Source organism: Bos indicus x Bos taurus, chromosome 15 (genome assembly GCF_003369695.1).
Source record: "Bos indicus x Bos taurus breed Angus x Brahman F1 hybrid chromosome 15, Bos_hybrid_MaternalHap_v2.0, whole genome shotgun sequence".
NCBI lineage: Eukaryota > Metazoa > Chordata > Mammalia > Artiodactyla > Bovidae > Bos > Bos indicus x Bos taurus.
Genome location: NC_040090.1, coordinates 30,339,257 through 30,361,170, shown reverse-complemented (window position 1 = coordinate 30,361,170; position 21,914 = coordinate 30,339,257). Strand labels below are relative to the sequence as shown.

At 41.4% G+C, this 21,914-nt stretch overlaps 1 protein-coding gene across 6 annotated transcripts in view; it reads right to left on the bottom strand.

Moving 5' to 3' along the window:
* P4HA3 (prolyl 4-hydroxylase subunit alpha 3) overlaps positions 1-21,914 on the bottom strand; it is a 72,152-nt gene that overhangs the window by 43,690 nt on the left and 6,548 nt on the right. For 4 of the 6 annotated variants that reach the window (XR_003514679.1, XM_027562927.1, XM_027562926.1 and 1 more), the window contains exons 2-7: positions 19,766-19,908; positions 18,526-18,749; positions 13,273-13,422; positions 8,404-8,455; positions 6,262-6,425; positions 5,845-6,021 (exon numbers count right to left, since the gene is read on the bottom strand). Coding sequence is in view for 5 of the 6 variants with exons in the window: in XM_027562927.1 (XP_027418728.1) it covers positions 5,845-6,021; positions 6,262-6,425; positions 8,404-8,455; positions 13,273-13,422; positions 18,526-18,749; positions 19,766-19,908 (910 nt within the window). In the remaining variant the exon portion in view is untranslated. Of the gene's footprint in view, positions 1-5,844; positions 6,022-6,261; positions 6,426-8,403; positions 8,456-13,272; positions 13,423-18,525; positions 18,750-19,664; positions 19,909-21,914 lie in introns of those variants that run through there. The other 2 variants (XM_027562929.1, XM_027562928.1) reach the window with 2 other exon arrangements.

Below are 21,914 nucleotides of genomic sequence, written 5' to 3'. Positions count from 1 at the left end.
CCAGCAATCCTGGCAAGACACTTCTGGGGGAAAGGAGTGTGGCAAGGTCTGTGCGTGCCAGACAGATGACCTGGCCACGGGGGATTAAATGAACATCTCCAAGTGGGCTGCCTGTCCCGTTACCACAGCAACAGAGTTGTCCTGAGGAAAAGGGAGCTTCAGGCCAAACGCTGCCGCTGGCTCACTGAGAAGCCAAAGATATTGAAAACGTATCGTTCCAATTCACGGGGAGCTTAATGGCTTCAAAAACTTTCTGTACAAAGATCCCAGATTCGTCTGAAGGGCTTTTAGATGGAATTATTTTGCTATTCTTCTCCTCCAATTCCTATCTGCTGCCAAAGTCTCCCTCAAAATCTGCAGGCCTGATCAGGGCGCTCTCCAATTTCAAATTGTCCCACTGCTTCCCCTGGCTTTTGGGATAAAATCCAAACTCCCCAGCGTGGTACTTCTGGAGCTCCTAACTGTGTCTCACCTTGCATCTCCCATCACCTCCCACACCCACCCCTGCCCACTTCAGCCCCTAGCTTCCCCCTACTCTCTGAACACACCACACAGCAGGCCTGTGCACAGACTGCCTGTCTTCCTGGAATATTCTTTGTCACCTTTCACTCAGATGAATCTCACATCCACGGGGAAGCCTCTGTTTTTCTCCTCCCTCTGCCTCTATCTGCTCTTCATCTGACTACCTTTCCCTTGGAGGAAGGTTCTCATTTTTATGCTGCTGTAGCACAACACCAATACTTATTACAGGATGTATCACAGTGCATTGTAAATATCTCTTTCCCCTTCTTCAGGAAGCTCTGAAATCAGAGGGAGCAATACTTAACCTCCGTGTAGCAGCCCAGAACCCAGTACAGCATCTAGCACACAGCACACTCTGTTCTAGTGATGAATGACGGTCTGGCTGCCAGGGCAAACAGCACACTGTGAAGGCCATGACGTCTGCTTTGACACAGGGATTCTGAAACTGTCTTATGTGTCATTTGAAAAGAGGCAATATACTTAAATAGCAGTGAGGTCAACTGCATGACCTTTCTAAATATTTGCCACACTTCCTGGATTTTAAATAACTTACTGGAATTCTGTCACCTCCACTAGCTTTGTTCATAGTGATGCTTCTTAAGGCCCACTTGACTTCGCACTCCAGGATGACTGGTTCTAGGTGAGTGATCACACCATCATGGTTATCCAGGTCATTAAGATCTTTTTGTATAGTTCTTCTGTGTATTCGTGTCACCTCTTCTTAATATCTTCTACTTCTGTAAGGTCCACACTGTTTCTGTCCTTTATTGTGCCCATCTTTGCCTGAAATGTGCCTTTGGTATCTCTAATTTTCTTGTAGAGATCTCTAGTCTTTCCCATTCTATTGTTTTCTTCTATTTCCTTGCATTGTTTACTTAAGGCTTTCTTATCTCTCCTTGATATTCTTTGAAACTCTGCATTCAGATGGATAAATCTTTCCCTTTCTCCTTTGCCTTTCTCTTCTCTTTTCTCAGCTATTTGTAAGGCCTCCTTAGACAACCATTTTGCCTTTGCATTTCTTGGGGATGGTTCTGGTCACCACCTTCTGTACAATGTCCCGAACCTCTGTCCATAGTGCTTCAGGCACTCTATCAGATCTGATCCCTTGAATCTTTTTGTCACTTCACTGTATAATCAGAAGAGATTTCATTTAGGTCATACCTGAATGGCCTAGTGGTTTTCCCTACTTTTTTCAATTCAAGTCTGAATTTCTCAATAAGGAACTGATGATCTGAGTCATAGTCAGCTCCAGGTCTTGTTTTTGCTGACTGTGTAGAGCTTCTCCATCTTTGGCTACAAAGAATATAATCAATCTGATTTTCAGTACTGACCATTTGGTGATGTCTATGTGTACAGTCATTTCTTGTATTGTTGGAAGAGGGTGTTTGCTGTGACCAGTGTGTTCTCTTGGCAAACTGTTAGCCTCTGCCCTGCTTCATTTGTACCCCATGGCCAAACTTGCCTATTACTCCAGGTATCTCTTGACTTCCTACTTTTGCATTCCAGCACCCTATGAGGAAAAGGACATCTTTTTTTGGTGTTAGTTCTAGAAAGTCTTGTTGGTCTTTATAGAACTGTTCAGCTTCTTTGGCATTAATAGTTGGGGCACAGACTTGGATTACTGTGATGCTGAATGGTTTGCCTTGGAAATGAACTGAGATCATTCTGTCATTTTTGAGACTACACCCCAAGTACTGCATTTTGAACTCTTTTGTTGACTCTGAGGGTTATTCCATTTCTTCTAAGGGATTCTTGACCACAGTCATAGATATAATGGTCATCTGAATTAAATTCACCCATTCCTGTCCATTTTAGTTCCCTGATTCGGAAAACGTTGCTGTTGACTCTTGCCATCTCCTGTTTGACCACTTCCAGTTTACCTTGATTCATGGATCTAACATTCCAGGTTCCTATGCAATACTGTTGTTTATAGCATCAGACTTTACTTTCACCATCACACACATCCACAACTGGGTATTGTTTTTTGCTTTGACTCAGGCTCTTCATTCTTTCTGGAACTACTTCTCCACTCTTCTCCAGTAGCATATTGGACACCTACCGACCTGCGGCGTTCATCTTCCAGTGTCATACCTTTTTGTTTTTTCATACATTCATGAGTTCTCAAGGCAAGAATGCTGAAGTGGTTTGCCATTCCCTTCTCCAACGGACAACATCTTAACAGAATTATGACCCATCCATCTTGGGTGGCCCTACACAGCATGGCTCATAGTTTCATTGAGTGCTGCACTTAATATGCCAGCAAATTTGGAAAACTCAGCAGTGCCCACAGGACTGGAAAATGTCAGTTTTCATTCCAACCTTAAAGAAGGGCAATGCCAAAAAATGTTCAAACTACCACACAATTGTGCAAATCCTTCAAACTAGGCTTCAACAGTATGTGAACCAAGAACTTCCAGATATACAAGTCTGGATTTAGAAAAGGCAGAGGAACCACAGATCAAATTGCCAACATTCGTTGGATCATAGAAAAAGCAAGAGAATTCCAGAAAAGCATCTATTTCTGCTTCATTGACTATGCTAAAGCCTTTGACTGTGTGGATCACAACAAACTGCGGAGAATTCTTAAAGAGATGGGAATACCAGACCATCTTACCTGCATCCTGAGAAACCTGTATGCTGGTCAAGAAGCAACAGTTAGAACTGGACATGGAACAACAGACTGGTTCCAAATAGGGAAAGGAGTATGTCAAAGCTATATATTGTCACCTTGCTTATTTAAATTATATATGGAGTATATCAAGTGAAATGTTGGGCCACATGAATCACAAGCTGGAATCAAGATTGCTGGAAGAAATAACAATAACCTCAGATATGCAGATGATACCATCCTAATGGCAGAAAGCAAAGAGGAACTAAAAAGCCTTTTGATGAAGGTGAAAGAGGAGACTGAAAAAAAATGCCTTAAAACTCAACATTCAAAAACTAAGATCATGACAAATAGATGGGGAAACAATGGAAACAGTGACAGACTTTAATTTTGGGCTCCAAAATCACTGCAGATGGTGACTGCAGCCATGAAATTAAAAGACGCTTGCTCCTTGGAAGTAAAGCTATGACAAACCTAGACATCATATTAAAAAGCAGAGACATTACTTTGCCAACAAAGGTCCGTCTAGTCAAAGCTATGATTTTTCCAGTAGTCATTAATGGATGTGAGAGTTGATCATAAAGAAGGCTGGAAAGTGAAAGTGAAAGTCACTCAGTTGTGTCCAGCTCTTTGCGACCCCATGGACTATACAGTCCACGGAATTCTCCAGGCCAGAATACTGGACTGGGTAAGCGCCGAAGAATTGATGCTTTTGAACTGTGGTGTTGGAGAAGACTCTTGAGAGTCCCCTGGACTGCAAGGAGATCAAACCAGTCAATTCTAAAGGAAATCAGTCCTGAATATTCACTGGAAGGACTGATGCTGAAGCTGAAGCTCCAATACTTTGGCCACGTGATGTGAAGAGCCAACCCACTGGTGAAGACTCTGATGCTGGGAACGATTGAGGGCAGGAGGATAAAGAGGTGACAGAGGATGAGATGGCTGGATGGCATCACCTACTCAATGGACATGAATTTGAGCAAACTCCAGGAATTAGTTAAGGGCAGGAAAGCCTGGTGTGCTGCAGTCCATGGGATCTCAAAGAGTTGGACACAACTGAGGGACTGAATAACAACAATACTTTCTGGAGGACTAACTCCCCTCCCCATCAACATAAAGCTTGGCACAGTGGCTGCAGAGCCTTCTCCATGGAAGAATGAGATATACCCACCAAGCTGACTGCAGTGTTGGCTACATGTCTTGCTTTAAGCAGGGAAATGTGGATGGAAGTAATGCCTGGTGCTTCCAAGCAGAAGCTATAAAAGCCAGCTAGTAGTTTGCCATCTTTGTGTTTTTCCTCTCCCATGAGATGGCAATGTTCCAAACAGAGGCTGCTCTGTTGGGCTGGGTCCGAGAGTAAGGACAACATGGGGCAGAGCAGCAACCAGCACAAGACAGACATATAACGTGAGGACCAAGCCAGCCTCTACTGCTGTTGTCCTCCCTGAGATTTGGGGGCTGCTTGTTACTGTTAGAGGAAACCCTAACTGTAACTGCCTATTCTGTAGGCACCATTTGTGTGAGTTCTTTTATAATAGGAGGTTCTGATAAGGAATGCGGAACTAACAAGACACTACCAATAGGAAGAATTTGGGAAAATTCATCTCACATGGAGATGCCACATGTCCTACCACCTCCCAGAATCCTTCTTGCTGGAATCCATCTTGGCTGAGCAATGTGTGCACCACCAGGAAGGACCCTGAGTCAGAATGATTGCCCAGAGGCAAGCTGGAAATTAATCCCATCACAAAAAATAACAAGACTGCGAGCCACACGGCAGAGCAGTCCTCCTGGGCTCCCTTACCTTCCTGCTCTCCGCTCAAGCACCTTTTCTCAGTAAAGTTTCTTGCTTTGTCAGCATGTGTATCTCCTTGGACAATTCATTACCGAGTGTTAGGCCAGAGCCCACTTTCAGGCCCTGAAGGGGGTCCCTCCACTTCCGGCAACATTACCAAATAAATATAACAGCCTAAGTTAACTGATACATAAAGGCGAATAGCAGAGCAGCAATCAGTGTACCTCTGGGTTCCAATTCTGGGCCAAGCCATATATGTGACCCGAGGTCTCTTTCCCTCTCCGGGCCTCAGATTTCTTTTTAACAAAATAATGACGTTTAACTAAATAATCTTCACACTCTTTTTCTGTGCTAGGAAATCTCTCCTTTCCCCTGTCATTTGACCCCTTTTCTTCCTTTTTCTTTCTGTTTTTGGCCACACCAAACAGCTTGTGGGATCTTAGTTCCCCAACTAGGAGTCAAACCCAGGCCCCAGGCAGGCATTGAAAGCGCTGAGTCTTAACCACTGAAACACCAGAGAATTCTCCCACCCTTTTTTTCCTTCTATCACTTATATGGAATGATTGGGGATGGGGGGCTTCCTTTAATTTTTTTAGATTAAATTTACATACAGTGATATACATAGATCTCAAGAGTACCATTTGCTGAGTTTTCACAAACATACAACCATGTACTCCACATCCCTAACAAGACATTGAAAGCACATTGTGAATACCCCAGAAAATCCCCTTGTACTTTTCTCAGCCAGAAGCAACGACGACCGTGAGTTTTTTCACCGCTGATTAGTTTTATGGAATGGCTGGTATTTTGAAGTCCTGAACAGATGAACTATCTAGTTCAGGCTGCCTGTTCTCACACTTCTGAACATCAGTCAGGCAAAGAAACAAAGGGAGGTTCTCAGCAGGCCTTGGACACTCACCCATGGTTCCGCAAGCCCTCTGATCGTCTGAGCCTCGGCGTCACTGACAAAGTCATGGTAGAGAACAACATAGGGCTCCAGGTGGATGACCTCCTTCCGCACAGGCTGGAGCAGCAGGTAAGGACTGGAACTGGTCTCATAGGAGCAGTAGAGGCTGGGGATCCGGTAGTGAGTAGGCTGAAAGGAAAGACTACAATCAGCTTAGAAGAAGGGTCTAGAAGTGGAAACCAATTTATGGGAACTCCAGTATAAGAAGCCTGAAATTCAGGAGATTCAGAATTCAGTCACTGGTATTGTCCAAGTGAGCTTTATTATCTTCTTTAATGCATCAGTTTTTCCCTTTAAATTGTCCCAATTCTACCTTTTCTCCCATCCCCCAAACTGGTTCCCCCTTTTTCTTCCCGTGAGAAGTGGTACCTGGGAACCCAGGGTCTGACATAACCCCTCGTAGGTGTCCCTGGTCTGCAGGTGGGGCACATTGGGTCTCTGCATGACAGTCTCTGCTACAGCCTGGTTAGGGCTCTCTGCCAAGAGCTTTTCATACTTCAAGACATTTCTGGCCACCCTTTTATTATCTGGGCCTGGAAGAAATCAGCAGGAAAAAATACAAATTAACAGATTAACAAACAGTGGTCCCAGGGAGTGCTGCCAAGGTTTCCTGCAGCTTCACTGTTACACACCACCAGCACCCGGACAACTTCCTATGTCCATGCACAGGAGGATGTAAGGCCCTCACCCCTACAGCAGGATTAAGCAGGGCCTGGTAGACCTGAAGGAACACTCTTAGACCAAGGGATCATGAGGATGGGGCTGCAGGATAGTGTGATGGTCAGTTTTATGTTTAGGAAAGAAGCTTCAATCATTCATTCACCCGTCCACTCAGTAACTTTCCAGTGAACATGTACCAGACATTGTGCTAGAGGCTAAACTCTCAGAGTTTAGAGTCTATCAGAGAAAAGACACATTGACTACTTACAACAAAACACAACAAGAAAGTGCTATGAAAGAGAAGTCCAGAGAGCCAAAGCCTACCGCAAAGAGACTCGCTCTATTCTTCCCTTGAGAACTGGAAGCTAAACTATTCCCAACTCTACTAGATTCCTCAGAATGCCTGCCTGGCCTAGACACAACAGAGCAGTATGGGACAAAGGTGTTCTAGACTTTGGTTCTAGCCAAGGTCCCGACAGGGATCTTGTGTCTTGTTTGTATCCACTTTAGGTGCAGATCCGCCGTGAGTTGGCAGCTACCCATGGCCAGCTAGCCTCTGCATTATCTCAGTGCATCTCGGAAGGAGGCGCTCCATTGCTGTAAGGGTCACAAAGCATCTTTCTCTGAGGAGCTCAATGTGTTTCTAACACTTCCACCGTTACCATCATTCTGGCCAATGAGGGGACAGAAATTATCATCCTTTTTTTAACCAAAGGAGAAATAAAGTTTGAAAGAATAGAAACATTGGGCCCAAAATACCAATGAAAATATTGCGAGACCATTTATGGAACAAGGAATTTTAATTTGCTGTGTCTACTTATTCACCTTTAATAGTGCACAATTTACGTTCTCTGGGATATGCAGAGATTTTAATAGTTCAAGCACAAAAAATAGAGGGGCTGGGTTATCACTTTGTCTGTACCACTAACTGTCCACATGTTTCCAGACCACACAGCTACTGCCTTATCCTACTGTTTGCCAAACTATCAGAAAGGAATAACATTACTAAATGGATTCATTAAAAAGTCATACATATTTTTGTGAAGTCCTACAGGAAATACATCATAAATACTGGGTTGGCCAAAAAGTTTGGTGTTTTAACGACCTTTTTGGCCAACCTAATTTTGTGAATGGTTATTACATATCTTAACATATCTGATACATATACATATCTGTAAATACACATATCTGTAACATGTACCTATCTTTTAGTATCCATCTTATTAAAAGAAAACCTGGGAAGCCCTCTACCACCAAAATTTTAAGTAAAAATATCTAAGCAGAGTTAAGCTAGCAAATCTCTCCCCCAGTTTAACTCTGGTGAAACGCTGCTTGAGAGGGTTGAAGCTGAACTCTGTGGCCAGCTGGGCAGGAGGCTTGCATAGCAAAGTGAGCTCCAGTATAAAGAGAAGAATTGCTATCTTTCTGTTAGCAGCCAAAGTGAACAACCCTGCTGAGTCGCTCTCCTTCTTGCACACACAGCTCTCATTGATTGCACTCATTCCCAGGTCTATTCCCAAAACCTGGATCTTTGAATGTCCCTGAAGAAATTGGCTCCCAACCTAGGACTTGTTCCCCACTGAAGCAACACTAATACATATGACTCAATAGGGGTGGAGGAGGAAGGCACACGCTGGTATCTTTTTCTTAGCACTTCCAATGAACTTAAAAACTCCCCCTGGTGCACTGAACAGTATGTTAAGATTTAATCAAAAATTAGAAATGTGCCTTGGATTATGAGATTTGAAAAATAAAAACAGACAGCTATACTTCATTTGCAGGGATGAAAGGCCAAGAGCAAGAGGGATTTCCCACAGGTCTGACCTGTGGTTATCTTTTATGGTTACGTACTGTACAGAAGAAACTCCCGGGAAAGGTTGAGGGCACACAAAACATTTCCTGCCTGTAAAAAAGGAAAGAAAAGGAAAAGAGTGAGTTAACGGCGCTGAGGATATCTCCCCTAATGAATCATTAAATGGATTAAAAAAAACTCTAAAATAAGCTTACCAATAGTAGATAGTAAGACTCACTGAAATGAGCTGCAGACTAAAATGTAGAGATTCTCTGTCCTAATTCAGGATTTGCAGCCCTGATGCAAATCAGCTCTCCTCAGTTTCCTCATTTACAAATGACTTATTACCACCCTTACCAGGGAAGGGAGAAAAATAAGTGAAAATAAACTTTCTTAAAATTCCCTCAAATCTTTCAAAGCATGCAAAACCATATAATTGTAGGGTGTTGTTGTTTTGGTATATTTTATTAGTAAACGTTAATATGGAACTGCAACAATCCTACTAAGAATATGATGTGTTCTCCAGGTTCAGCACTTCTGAGAATCCACAAAGTTAGTGAGGGGAAGAAAAAGGAAGAGCTAAACCTGAACCATTCCCACTGCATAGCAATGGCTCTCCCTGCAGCCATTCAACCTTGGACTACACATGGCTGAAAGCACACACAGGCTTTCCAGACAAGCCTGGGGAACAGCACTCGGGGCGGGTGGGCTGTCATCCAGCTCTGGGTGCTGCAAAATGATGATAAGTCACTAGACCTGTATGTCCTTCTGATCATTTCACTTTTGCATGTTAAAAAAAATGCATTTTTAATGATAAAAGCAAGAAGAAGGACACTATAAAACATATGAGAAATGGGAGTAAAGGTTCCACTGAAACCCAGGCATTTCAAAAACTTTGGAATAATACATAGTGTGTACACAGTTACAGTCATATTTATTACACATTTTCATATTCTGATTGTTTCCCTCTACAGTGTAATCAGGAGTACTTTCTATATTTTTACATAGTCCTCAGAAACAGCATTTTTTAATTAGTACTTTTCACTGTGGTAAACATAAATTTACCATCTTAATCATTTCCAAGTGTACGGGTCAGTAGTACTAAATATATTCACACTGTTGTACAAATGACCTCCAGAGTTTTCTCATCTTGCAAAACTGAAACTCTACTCATTAACAACTCCCAATTATCTCCTCCCCGTCTGCCCCTGGTAACCATCACTTTACTTTCTGTCTTTATAAATTTGACTCTTCTAGAAATCTCATATAAATGGAATCAAACTATACTGGTCTTTTTGTGACTTGTTTCACTTAGCATGATGTCCTCAAGTTTCATTTACGTGGTAGCATGTGTTAGAATTTCCTTCTTTTTCTTGTCCATTCACCCACTGATGGATACTTGGAAAGCTTCCCACCTACTGGCGGTTGTGAACAGTGCTGCTATGAACATGTGTGTACAAGAGAGATAGCATTTTTAATGGCTGCATATCATTCCATCCAGAAGCTCCATCACAGACAATCTAACCATTCCACCACTGTTAGGCATATAGATTGTTTCTAATTAATATTATGAATTATTCTGTTCTGTACTTAACAGATGTGTAATTAATTAATCTATTAATATCTTATAATGTCAGATATTAACTCAGGGTTATAGATTTTCAAACCCTTTGAGATGAAGAAAGCTAAAATATTAATTTTATATATTTTTAAAACTCAAGGGCTTTATCAGGAGATAAAATTATGTTTTATCAAGAACAGTTAGAGCTACTTTTGATATCCCAGTTAAATTTCTCTGGAAATGTGTATAGTAAATAATGTTCAATGAAAAAGGAGAACACACACTTGTGTATACTGTAAAGATAGCTTACATTTATTGAGAACATATGTGCTATGAATTGGGTTAAGGGCTTTACGTATATTAGCTCACTTAATCCTCATGCCGGCCCTTTGAGATGACTGCCAACTACAAACTGGCACTTGCCATGAGAACTTCCATCTATATCCACAAGGATTAAATCACGAGCTGCTGCAGCTGCTGGCTTTCAACACCCCCCTGAAAATAGTTCAGGGTGGAGAGCATAAATGAGGCACTCTGTGCAAAGGCAGAACAGGTCTTCATACAGTTAGATATTTTCAGAAGCTGATTTTATAAGCCCAATTCTTGTATTTCCTCATATCTAGAAAAGCACTAAAACTTTTCATGGTGACAACTGCTCCTCAAGACTAACAGAAACCTTCTGCAAAAAAAAAAAATATGTGTTTGATTGCATGCACTCCCCTTTCACTAAAATCACATATATACTGACCTTCCCCCTAACCTCTTTGAAACAGTTTCTCAGAGCTATCTGAGGTGCTGTCTCCTGGGCTACAGTCCTCATTTTGCCCCAAATAAAACCTGATGCACAACTCTCACACTGTGCATTTTTTTAAGTCAACAAAGGGGAGCAGAATATGCCATCCTCAAATATGCTTCTTTGGCATAAGGATTATTTTGAGCTAATTATTTTGAGAAACATCAGAGAAGTTTTTTAAACCAGAGTAGAAGCTATGCTTTCATAAGGGAAATTTATATTTACAATGGAAATCTCCTTTTGTGAAGGTTATCTCCCCCATGTACCTGAAAGAGAAGGATGACTCTACATCAGAAGAAAATCTTACCAATGGAGAAGGCACCCTAAATCTATTGGTACCTAACAGCCTTACTCTTGCTTGCTTGGTCTGGTCACCTCCCAGAACTGGCCCCCCCAATACCTTTCCTTCTTTTGTCTTTAGCTGGATGCATCATATTTAAGATGAAGGTTTAGATCCTCTCAGAGAGTTACTCATCCCCTGCCCCCCAATATCTCCCATGTCTACAGGAGGTATACATGTTGGTTAACTTACGTTTATTGTTCCTCTTATTAATCTGTCTTATATTACAGGGAGGGCTCAGCCAAAAACTCAGAAGGTTACAGGGAAAATTATTTCCACACTCCCACATTATCATTATTATTCCCCTTTAAAGATAAGAAAATTAGGGACTTCCCTGGTGGTCCAGTGGTTAAGAATCTGCCTTCCAGTGCAGGGGACACAAGTTCAATCCCTTGTCGGGGATCTAAGATCCCACATGCTGCAGAGCAACTAAGCCCACAGGCCTCAACTACTGAACCTGTGCACCAAAGATCCCAAGTCCAGCAATTAAAACCCAATGCAGCCAAATAAACACATAAATAAAAGTAAATAAGTATTTTTTTAAAAAAAGTAGAAAGAAGAAAAGTCTGATCATAGAGGAAAACTGAAGCTTTAAAGCAAAAAGAAAGAAAATTAAAGTCTAGGGAGGTTAAGTAAGTTACCCAAGTTTTCACAGAACTTGAACCTAGGTCTGCCTGACTTCAGAGCCTAGAGTTTAGTTACTACACACAGTTTCTCATTATTTGTAGTTACTGAAATGATTTTTTACTAAAACATATCCTGAAAATGTATTAAATGATAGTACTACATATAATATGATGTATTATACTTTTTGTGGTGTATATAGATACATAATTTTATATGATAATGAAAAATCCATGAGGAACATTTATCCCTAATTTACTAGTGGTAAAAAGGGGACCAGAAATCGCCTATAAGACAATGCCAATGTGTTTTATTATTGTGGCATAAACACACACACACACTATAAGGGCACAAAGAAGGAGAATCTGAGGGGTCTAAAGAGAATTAAAGAAGGCTTCACAAAATAGGAGACATTTGAGCTACACCTGGTAAGATGAATAATATTTTCCAGACAAAGCACAACTGTAGAATGGGAGAGTTTCCAAGTGAGAAGAGGAGAAATCTAAGTTACCATAGGGGAAAAAACCCCAAAACTATTAGACATTGTTTCTAAAACTCTATCTTTCAGAATGGGCTGCTTTAGTTTATCTTCTCTGAGTCTCCATATCAATTCTCCATTTCCTTCTATTAAAATTCAATTACTTCTCACCCTTTATTGCATCACAGTGACTCTATTTCAGCTTTAATAGCAATTAAGCAAGAGAGATAGGAAAAGCACCCTGGAAAGTTTTACATCAAAGAGCCAGGAACTTCTATGAGAAGAAAAGGGCCATTTGCAGCACTGAGAATAAATCTGTTCTGGCAGCAAAACACAGGTTTGGACCACCCACATCCTCCTCTCTTTCTCAGGAAAAGGGGGAAAGAAAAAGGAATGTGTGGAGCAGAAATGGTTTATTAGTTTTGGACACCCTAGGGAACTGACTCTGTAGTGATTTTTCCAGCCTATTCTTAAAGACTGTACAACTCTGGCGGACGTGGGGTTAGGATGGCAGCTCCCACAAGAAGCGAAATGAGCTTTCCAACAGATCACAGGTCAATGGTGCCAATGAAAAACAACACCTACAGGAGGCAATGAGCTGATGCTCTGGACCAATGACACCAGCTCTGTATCTGGACATGATTCACGTCACAGTTGGACTTGACAGCAGATGGGAGAAGATAACAATCAAACTTCTTCCTTGACATTGGCAATATCATGGCAAGAGTTATGAATTGTTGAGAGTGCAAAAGAGTGACCTGCATTGACTATGAAGCCACTAAACATTTGTAAATGCAGCTGCTGCTGATACAGGTGAGAAACCGCCTCCTACATTGGAGATGATGATTTTAAAGTAGTCAGCGCATTGGAAAGAGTACTGAGGAAGAAATAGACTCAGGCTCTAATCTGACCTCTGTGAACTTTGTAACAAGTTAGGAATTCTTTGGAGATTCAGTTTACTCACATGAGAAATATGGAAATAATAAAACAACTGCCCTGCCTGACACATTCAGTCCTATTGGGAAGATGAAATAAATTAAGAGACATGAAAATGCTGAAAAAGTGGTAAAGCAGATATAAAGCATTATGCTTACTGTGATGAAAGGAGTGGGTCTCTTGCTTACTCCCCTACCTGGAAATAGGCGAAGGCCAGGTGATCCAAGGCATCCTCAAGACTTGCCTCATCCTCTGTCTTCCATTCTCCATAAGAGCCTCGGAAGAGACTGACGGCCTCCTCCAGCCATGGAATGGCATGGTAGTAATCCCCCATGTCATAGGCCACCTGCAGGGAACATAAGTACCATCACTAAAGTTGAGTCCACAGGTAGAGCAAGAAAATAACAATGCAAAAATGTGAGGGGCCTTTGAAACCCAGGAAGGCAAGTTTTCTTTCCAACTCATTTAAGTTAAATATGCTAAGCATCTATTATATACAAGACAATGTAACTAGGTGTGGAGAATACTGAAGTATTCTCACATTTAAAAAATTTATATTGTACTTCCTTGGTAGTCCAGTGGTTAAGAACCACCCTGCCAATGCAGGGGACACGCCCCAGTCCCTGGTCTGGGAGGTCTCCACATGTTGAGGAGCAGCTGCGCCTATGCGCCAGAACTGCCAAGTCCATGCTCTGGAGCCCGTAAGCTGCAACTACTGAGGCCCACATGCCCTAGGGCCCATGCTTTGCAACAAGGGTGTATGTGTGCTCAGTCGTGTCAGATTCTTTGCGACCCCGTGGGCTGCAGCCCACCGGTCTTCTCTGTCCATGGAATTTTCCAGGCAAGAATACCAGGGTGGGTTGCCATTTCCTACTCCAGGGGATCTTCCTGACCCAGGGATAGAACCTCCTGTATTGGCGGGCACATTCTTCACCACTGCACCACCTGGGAGGCCATTGCAATGAGGGCTCTGCCGCCGCAACTAGAGAGTAGCCCCCACTTGTCACAACTAGAGAGTAGCCCCCATTTGTCACAGCTAGAGAGAGCCCCCACTTGTCACCGCTAGAGAGAGCCCCCACTTGTCACCGCTAGAGAGTAGCCCCCACTTGTCACAGCTAGAGAGAGCCCAGGTGCAGCAGCAAAGACCCAGCACAGCCAAAAATGGGAGGTGAGAAATACGAACCGAATTAACTAGAATACTGAGCAGAATGGCTCAATTACTTGAAAGAAGTATGTATGACGTGCTGTGGAGGCATAAAGAAAGGAGGAGACTTGAGAATTTCAGCAAGCTTCATGGAAGAAGTGCCGCCTGAAGAATGGATATATGTAAGTGTAACTGATTCATTTGCTGTACAGAAGAAAATGGCACAACACTGTAAATCAACCATACTCCAATAAAGTGAAGTCGCTCAGTCGTGTCTGACTCTTTGCGACCCCATGGGTTTTCCAGGCAAGAGTCCTGGAGTGGGTTGCCATTTCCTTCTCCAGAGGATATTCCCAACCCAGGGATTGAACCTGGGCCTCCCACATCGTAGGCAGACTCTTTACCATCTGAGCTACCATGGACGTTATACTCCAATAAAAAATATAGAATTTAAGAAAAAAATTTAGAATTTAATTTAATTAATTAATTTAATTAAAAAAATATAGAATTTAAGAAAAAAATGCCATCTGAATCTTCCTTAAACAGGGAAAAGAATTTCAATGAGCAGAGATTGGGATGAAGGGCATTTTATGATGAGGGAATGGTAGAAACAGAAGCCAAAATCAAGAATGTTCAAGTAGTATTGTGATTATAGTCTAAGGCAAAGCGAAGCAGGGAATAAACATAAAAAGGCTATATGGGCTTCACTAATTAGAGTTGTGACTGTCATGTTTTTAGGAAGATATCGTTGGGAGCAATGTGACTAATGAATTAAATGCATTTATTTAATATTTACCGTGTTTATAATGTACATGGAGATTCCTGCCTTAAAAAGCTTGCAATCAACCAAGGGGCACATGAGTAAACCAGTAATTGTGATACAATGCATTAGACACCTTAATGAAGGTGGACACTGGAATGCTATGAGAGCTCAGTGAATAGCTCTCATGGCTCGTTAAATGTCAGAAAATGGGGACTATGGCAACATGTACTAGACATAGCTCCTGTCTCCTAAGAGCTTACAGTTAACTAGAATACCAGACCTGCAGGTGGAATTTCCTGGAAATTGATGTCAGAAACAGCATGGAATTATAGAGTCACAGATTTGGAAGGCCTCTTGCAAAATGATCTAATTTAGGCATAATTCCCCACAGGCAGAAAAACAGCAGAACCTGGAGATACTGCAATTCTGCTGCCCAAACAGCAAGTTCATTCCTATCCCCCATCTGCCATTAGCCTGCTGTGTTATCTTTCTGGTCCTTAAGTTTCCTATTTGAAAAACATTAATTTGAAGAATAACCAAAAAATGACTGAACTTTTCCTGCTAAGTTAACAATTTATTTAATTAAGATTTCTATGAGGAACTTTAAGTCTTAGCAACATGGCAGACAGGTAACTGGAATCCATCCCTAATCACAAAGACTTAGAAATTTTGAATAAAATATAAAAAGTATTTAATCATACATTTTCTAGAAAGATTGGGAAATATCCAAGTACCAGAAATAAAAGAGAAGCTGAAAATCCAAGTAACAAGCTGATGAGCAGATGCTAAAGCTGCCTGGGATGGGGTGGGTGTTAGTCCTAGTAACCTCCGTACTTAGTAATCTGAGGTTATAATACCCACAGGAGGACAGTACATGAGCCTTTGTAGACCTCAAAAAACTTAAAAACTGGATTTAAGACACACTCATAAAATTCAAACCCATGAAAAACTACACTTTAAGGGAAAGAATTGACCAGAAAAATAATCTATCCACTGCCACAAGGAGATAAGAAAGTTGGTTTGTTTCTGTCTGGTTTCAATTCAGAGAAATAGATAATGGAAACAACTTAAGTGTCCATCAATAGATGAATGAATGAATAAAATGATACACACACACACACATACATATAATTCAACCATTAAAAAGAATGAAATCTTGCCATTTGTGACAACATGGATGTACCTTGAAGCATTATGCTAAATGAAATAAGACAGAGAAAGACAAATACCATATGATTTCACTTACATATACAATCTTAAACAAAAAAAGCAGAAACAAAAACCCCCAAGCCCGTAAATACAGGAACCGGATTGCTTGCCAGAGGCCAGGGTAGGGGGTTGGTGAAATGAATGATGGGGGTCAAAGGGTATTAACTTCCAGTTATAAAATAAATAAGTCGTGGGGATGTAATGTAGAGGGGGAAAAAGAAAGGACTCTAAGGCTAGTGATATCACAGAGTACCTGAAAGAAGAAAACCCAAAACGCTATGAAGGGATATTCCCACAATTCTGGGCAGAAAGTCTCTATTTGGCGGGTAGGAGAGGAATCCTGCTAAAAATAAGCTCACAATCAAACATGATAAACTGTGTCAGGACATAACAGACCATGAGCAAGAGTCAACTGACACAACAGTGGAACAGAAGAACTAGACAATTAAGCATTTCAGAAGAAAAGACTGATCTTTAAAATAATCAACAGAGGAGGGAATTGAGGGCATGTAGATAAAACAGACTTGTCTACATGTTAATAATTATCCACGTTCATTCTTCAACCCAGGTATTTAACCAAGAGAAGTGAACACAAATGTCCACAGAAAGACACATCAATAAAGCAGCAGCATTATTCCAGCTGATGCTGGAGACAGATCTAAGAATCCATCAGCATGAGACTGATAAACAGCTTGTGGTGTATTCAAACAACAGAATACTATTCAGCAACAGAAAGGAATGAACTACTGATAAATGCTGCAGTCCATGGCGTCGCAAAGAGTTGGACATGACTGAGCGACTGAACTGAACTGATAAATGCAGCAACATGGATAAAATGTCACAGATACAAGGTGCTAAGTGACTCAAGAGCACTTACTATTTGGTTCAGGACAGTGGTCGCTCGGTACCTGGGCAAGGGGAGAATACAAAGGGTTGGGGTGGTGAGAAGGAAAAGGAGTGGGTGTTTGGCTATCTTTACATTCTTTTTTAAAAATCTGGAAAAAAAATCTGAAACAAATACAGCAAAATTTGAACATATATTTCATCTCAATTATAGATAAAATTGCTTATATTATGTGTACTTTTCTTATATTTGAAATGTTTTATTTTTCAAAATAAGTAAATACAGAAATGATGATTGTCAGTGAGACTTTCAGGAAATGACTTAACTGAATTTTCAACATATGGTTTTAGTCTCAGAAAAGCCTCACTAAGGAAGCATATATTGGTACCATACATGGAACTGTTTTAACTGACTTCATTTTAAATTAGCCATGAACATGATGATTGAGCTTGATTCTATTAGGATCTCAGAAGAGGAAAAGTTATATATGGAGAGGCTTAGGGCAACCCACTCTGTATTAATTTGGAGGATGTAGTCTCAAAACTTGGATTTAGACACAAGAGGCCCACTCTCAGATTGGCTAACAAATACTGCAGGGGCTGGTGAAAATTCACTTTCCTGCAGTATGCATCTTCAAAATTAAAAAGGATTTACTCCATTACTTCCTGGGCAAAGCTAACAAAGAGTATATTGTAAAATAACCTCAAGTGTACTCAAAACTTCTGAACAAAGATCAGTTAAATATCTCATATGGAAGGTTCCTAAAGTCTATTTTCTCAATTTTATAGCAAAGTGGGGTTAGTTCTGGCTGCATCACTTGGCTTGTGGGATCTTAGTTCCCTGACCAGGGATTGAACTCATGCCCTTTGCAGTGGAAGCATGGAGTCCTAACCACTGGATCACCAGGGAATTCCCAAATGGTTTGTTTTTTGGCACTACTTTAATTTAGTATCTCTAAGTGGCTAGGAAATGTTGCAAGGGATTTCATAAAGTCCCAGGAGGCTGAGTTTCCATGATCTTACCTTCACATCACCATCTCCTTTCTATTCCTGCATCCTTTGACCTTGCTTCTCCTTTCCACTTGGCTGTCCATCTACTGGTGGAGTGCTATGGTTATGGTGACCAAAGGGCCATTTTGCCCAAGATAGTCCCATTTTATGTCTGTCAGCCTGGCTAATAACACTTCCTTCACTCTCAAGAGTGTCTTAAGTATGTGATCACCCCAGCTATTATGGAGACAGCATGGGATTCCGAGTTAAAAGACACAGGTTCAAAATTTAGTTCTACTTAAACTTGTGTAACCTTAGGCAAGTCATTTACCCTCTCTGAACCTCAGTTTCTTCATCTTATCTGAAAATGGAGATAATGCCCAACTTCCAGTTTTGCTGGCAGGATTAGAAATATGTATTAACAACCACCATCAGAGTAGAGTGATTTTATCCCCTAGAAAGAAAGCTGAGCAATCTGCCCTCTCTCTGAATACCATTACCTTGCCAACTTGGAAGCAGTCATCCCCGGTGAGGGAGAAAAGTCGCCTGGGACTATACAAGTCAGTGACAGCAGAGCCTGTGACTCTCTGGAAGACGCCTCGGGCAAGTCCCTTCACATTGAGCATGTACACGTCCTGCAGCCGCATCAGGGCCCTTGCTGCTCCCTCGAGGTCCTCAAAGGCTGGCAGGTCCTGCTCCACCCTCTCATAACCATCCTTGAGAGCTGTGGAGGTCACGAAAGCATCAATCCATCACTCAAAAAACAGGCGGTGAGCATTTGATACAGCAAGGCATCATCACCTTAATTACTATAATCACTAAGCTCGTAATATTTTCATGAGCAAAGATAATGTTTTATCTGATTTTGTTCCCAGGGTAATAAAATCTTCTGAATGAGGAATAAACATTTCAGAGTAAAAACTAAGCATCTTTATCATGTTGTTCCGTTCTGTCTGTCTCCGGGAGTCTTGCCTTTTGAGGGGAAAACTTTTCTTCTTCTTAACTTCCCCAAAGTCGACAAACTTCTTCAATTATGAAAATGAAAGTCACTCAGTCGCATGCGACTCTTTGCGACCCCGTGGACTATACAGTCCATGGAATTCTCCAGGCCAGAATACTGGAGTGGGTTAGCCTTTCCCTTCTCCAGTGGATCTTCCCAACCCAGGGATCAAACCCAGGTCTCCGGCATTGCAGGCAGATTCTTTACTAGCTGAGCCCCAGGGGAAGCCTTTCAAGTACAAAGTAGAGTAAATTAGGAAAGTGATCTTACTACAGATAACACTGTAGTGGCAACTTAATAAAACAGAAATTAATAGACAACATCACTTTTACACATGTGTAAATGGGATGATATAACCTATAGTTCTTCACAGGATTGGAGTGAAGATGAAATGAGATAATGGAGACACTTCCCCGGCAGTCTAGCAGTAATGACTCCATGCTTCCACTGCAGGGGACACGGGTTCACTCCCTAGTCAGGGAACTAAGATCCCACATGCCATGCAGTTTAGCCAAAAAAGTATTTTTAAAAAAATGAGATAATGGATACAAAATTGCTTTATAATTATAATTGCATAAACATATTAACAAAAGAACCTAGTTCTTTGTAACAGAGCTAAGGAGATCAAGTAATACCTACCCACTTTATTATCCTTCATCACATCCCATCAGAATCTCTCTCCTTTCCACTGAGTCAGGAGATAGAATCTTCTCTTACCCTCCAGCCCTCCTCCTCATTACCTCGGATGTTCTCACTGGCCTCCAGACTATGTACCACATTCTTCCAGTCAGACTGTAGGCGTTTGATGAGAGTAAATGCAAGCAGAGGGTTAGACACAGGGGTTGCTGAATCTTCATGTAAAGATAGCACCTTGTGATAGAATCTGAAAGAGAGGGGTAGAATGACCTCACCCACTGATACAAGCGCTCTACCAAGTGAAGGCACATTTAGAGTAGCTAAAAATGAAATGCTGAACCCCTTGAGACTCATGTAATATTCTAAGCAACACGAACAAAGAGGATGAAAACTATCAACACAACAAAAGTAGGTTCACTCATTTGTTCCTTCAAGTCGGTCTCCATTGGTCCATCACTATATGTCAGGCATCATGCTAGATGCTCAAGACTCAAAGGCAAGAGAGGGTGGAGCTCTCAAGGAGGTTACAGATAAGAAAATCTTTTTTTCTTTCATTATTCTATAATCAAAACTTAGAATCTGATAGAAGCTTAAAAAACATTGTTGAATTAATTACGATAACGGTGGCTATGAAATGCTCTGGCAATCTGTAAGCAGGGCACCTGACGCAGGTGGGAGTTAGACGGTGTAAGGGAGGACTTTACAGAGGATACGGCACCTAATCTGAGTTGGAAGGACTGGTTAAAATATTGATAGCTACTACTTATTGAGCCCTTACCATGTACTAGGCATCCTGTTCAGTGTTTTAAACATATTGTCTTATTTAATTCCCCCTGCCCCAACTGCTCAGAATAGATATTATCACGCACGTTTTACAGAACAGAAAACTGAAACAAGGCTATGCTGTTGGTAAACAACAAAGCCAGGAGTGAACTGAAGCCTGGCTGACTCTGAAGCTGGGGCTCTTGACTGATTTTGCCATACTGTTTCCCATGGAGTCAGAACAAAGAAGGGAGGTGAGTGGGTTTTTTGAGCCAACAGGGACCAATGTATCTAAAGGCGCAGAGGCTTGACATATATTTAATCATTCAGTAAGTCATTTTCTAGAAGTCAAACTCCATTCTGGAAGCTGGGGATAAAAAGGCAAGATAGGATCCAATGATCAAGAATTTCATGAACAAGAAAATAGCTGATTTCTCATCACTTTTTTTTTTGGCCACATCGTGCAGTGTGTAGGATCTTAGTTCCCCAACCAGAAACTGAACCTGGGCCACATCAGTGAACCAGGGAATTCCCTCTTATCACCCTTTTCCTAAGTTCAACATATATTTATGAATGAATATATACTCATTCATAAAGAATGAATGAAATATATTCTTCTATGAGCTAGGTACAAAATTTTGAATAAGACAATAACCTTGATCTCAAAACATTTGAGATCACAAATAATGACATTACAACCCCAGATGCAACCGCAGATTTAAGAACAAAGCTTAGAGGAAAGTACACAGATCCGCCACAGCAGATCACAGTAGGTATCACAGAGGAGATAATAAACTGAGACTGATGGGTAAAAGCAAATAATGAGGAAGGGAGAAGGAGGTCTCCTTCCAGGAAGGCAGAGACAGTTCAACATGTGTAAAAGTACAGAGAGAAGCAGTAGGGAAATTTACAAACTGTTGAGTATTGCTGGAGCACGCAGTGTATTAGGAGGATGGGGAGACTAGACTGGAGAAGCAAGGAGTAACTCATAGACCTTGCTGAGAAATCTGGGTTCTGCCCTGAGTGCAATTAGGAGTAGCAAAAAGTTTTAAGTGAGAGTGGGATGGACTATGATATGTTACATATATAAATCTGTAAGAGGGTGAGGAGAAGGGGTTAGAAGTGGCAGGGTTACTACCAGAGCAGAAAGACCAGTTAGGAGGCCATTTCAAAGCTGTAAGCAAGAGATAGGACAGTCTGAACCAAAATAGTGACAGTGGGGGCAGAGAATGGAATGGTTTCAAGAGATATTTAGGAAGCAAATCATACAGAAACTGGTGAAGATTGTAATGGGGAATGAACAGGTGGGTTATTCAGCACGCTGCCAACCTTTCTGGTTTAGCAACATTTGCAGTAAAGGGGCAGAAATGTAGGGGCCAGAAGTGATGATCTTTTTCATTAATTTCTCTCCTCCTCAATGTCCTATAAGAGTGTTCCTACAATTAAGAGAGAAATGTTTACTTTCCTGGCATACTATGGTTATCCCATTTC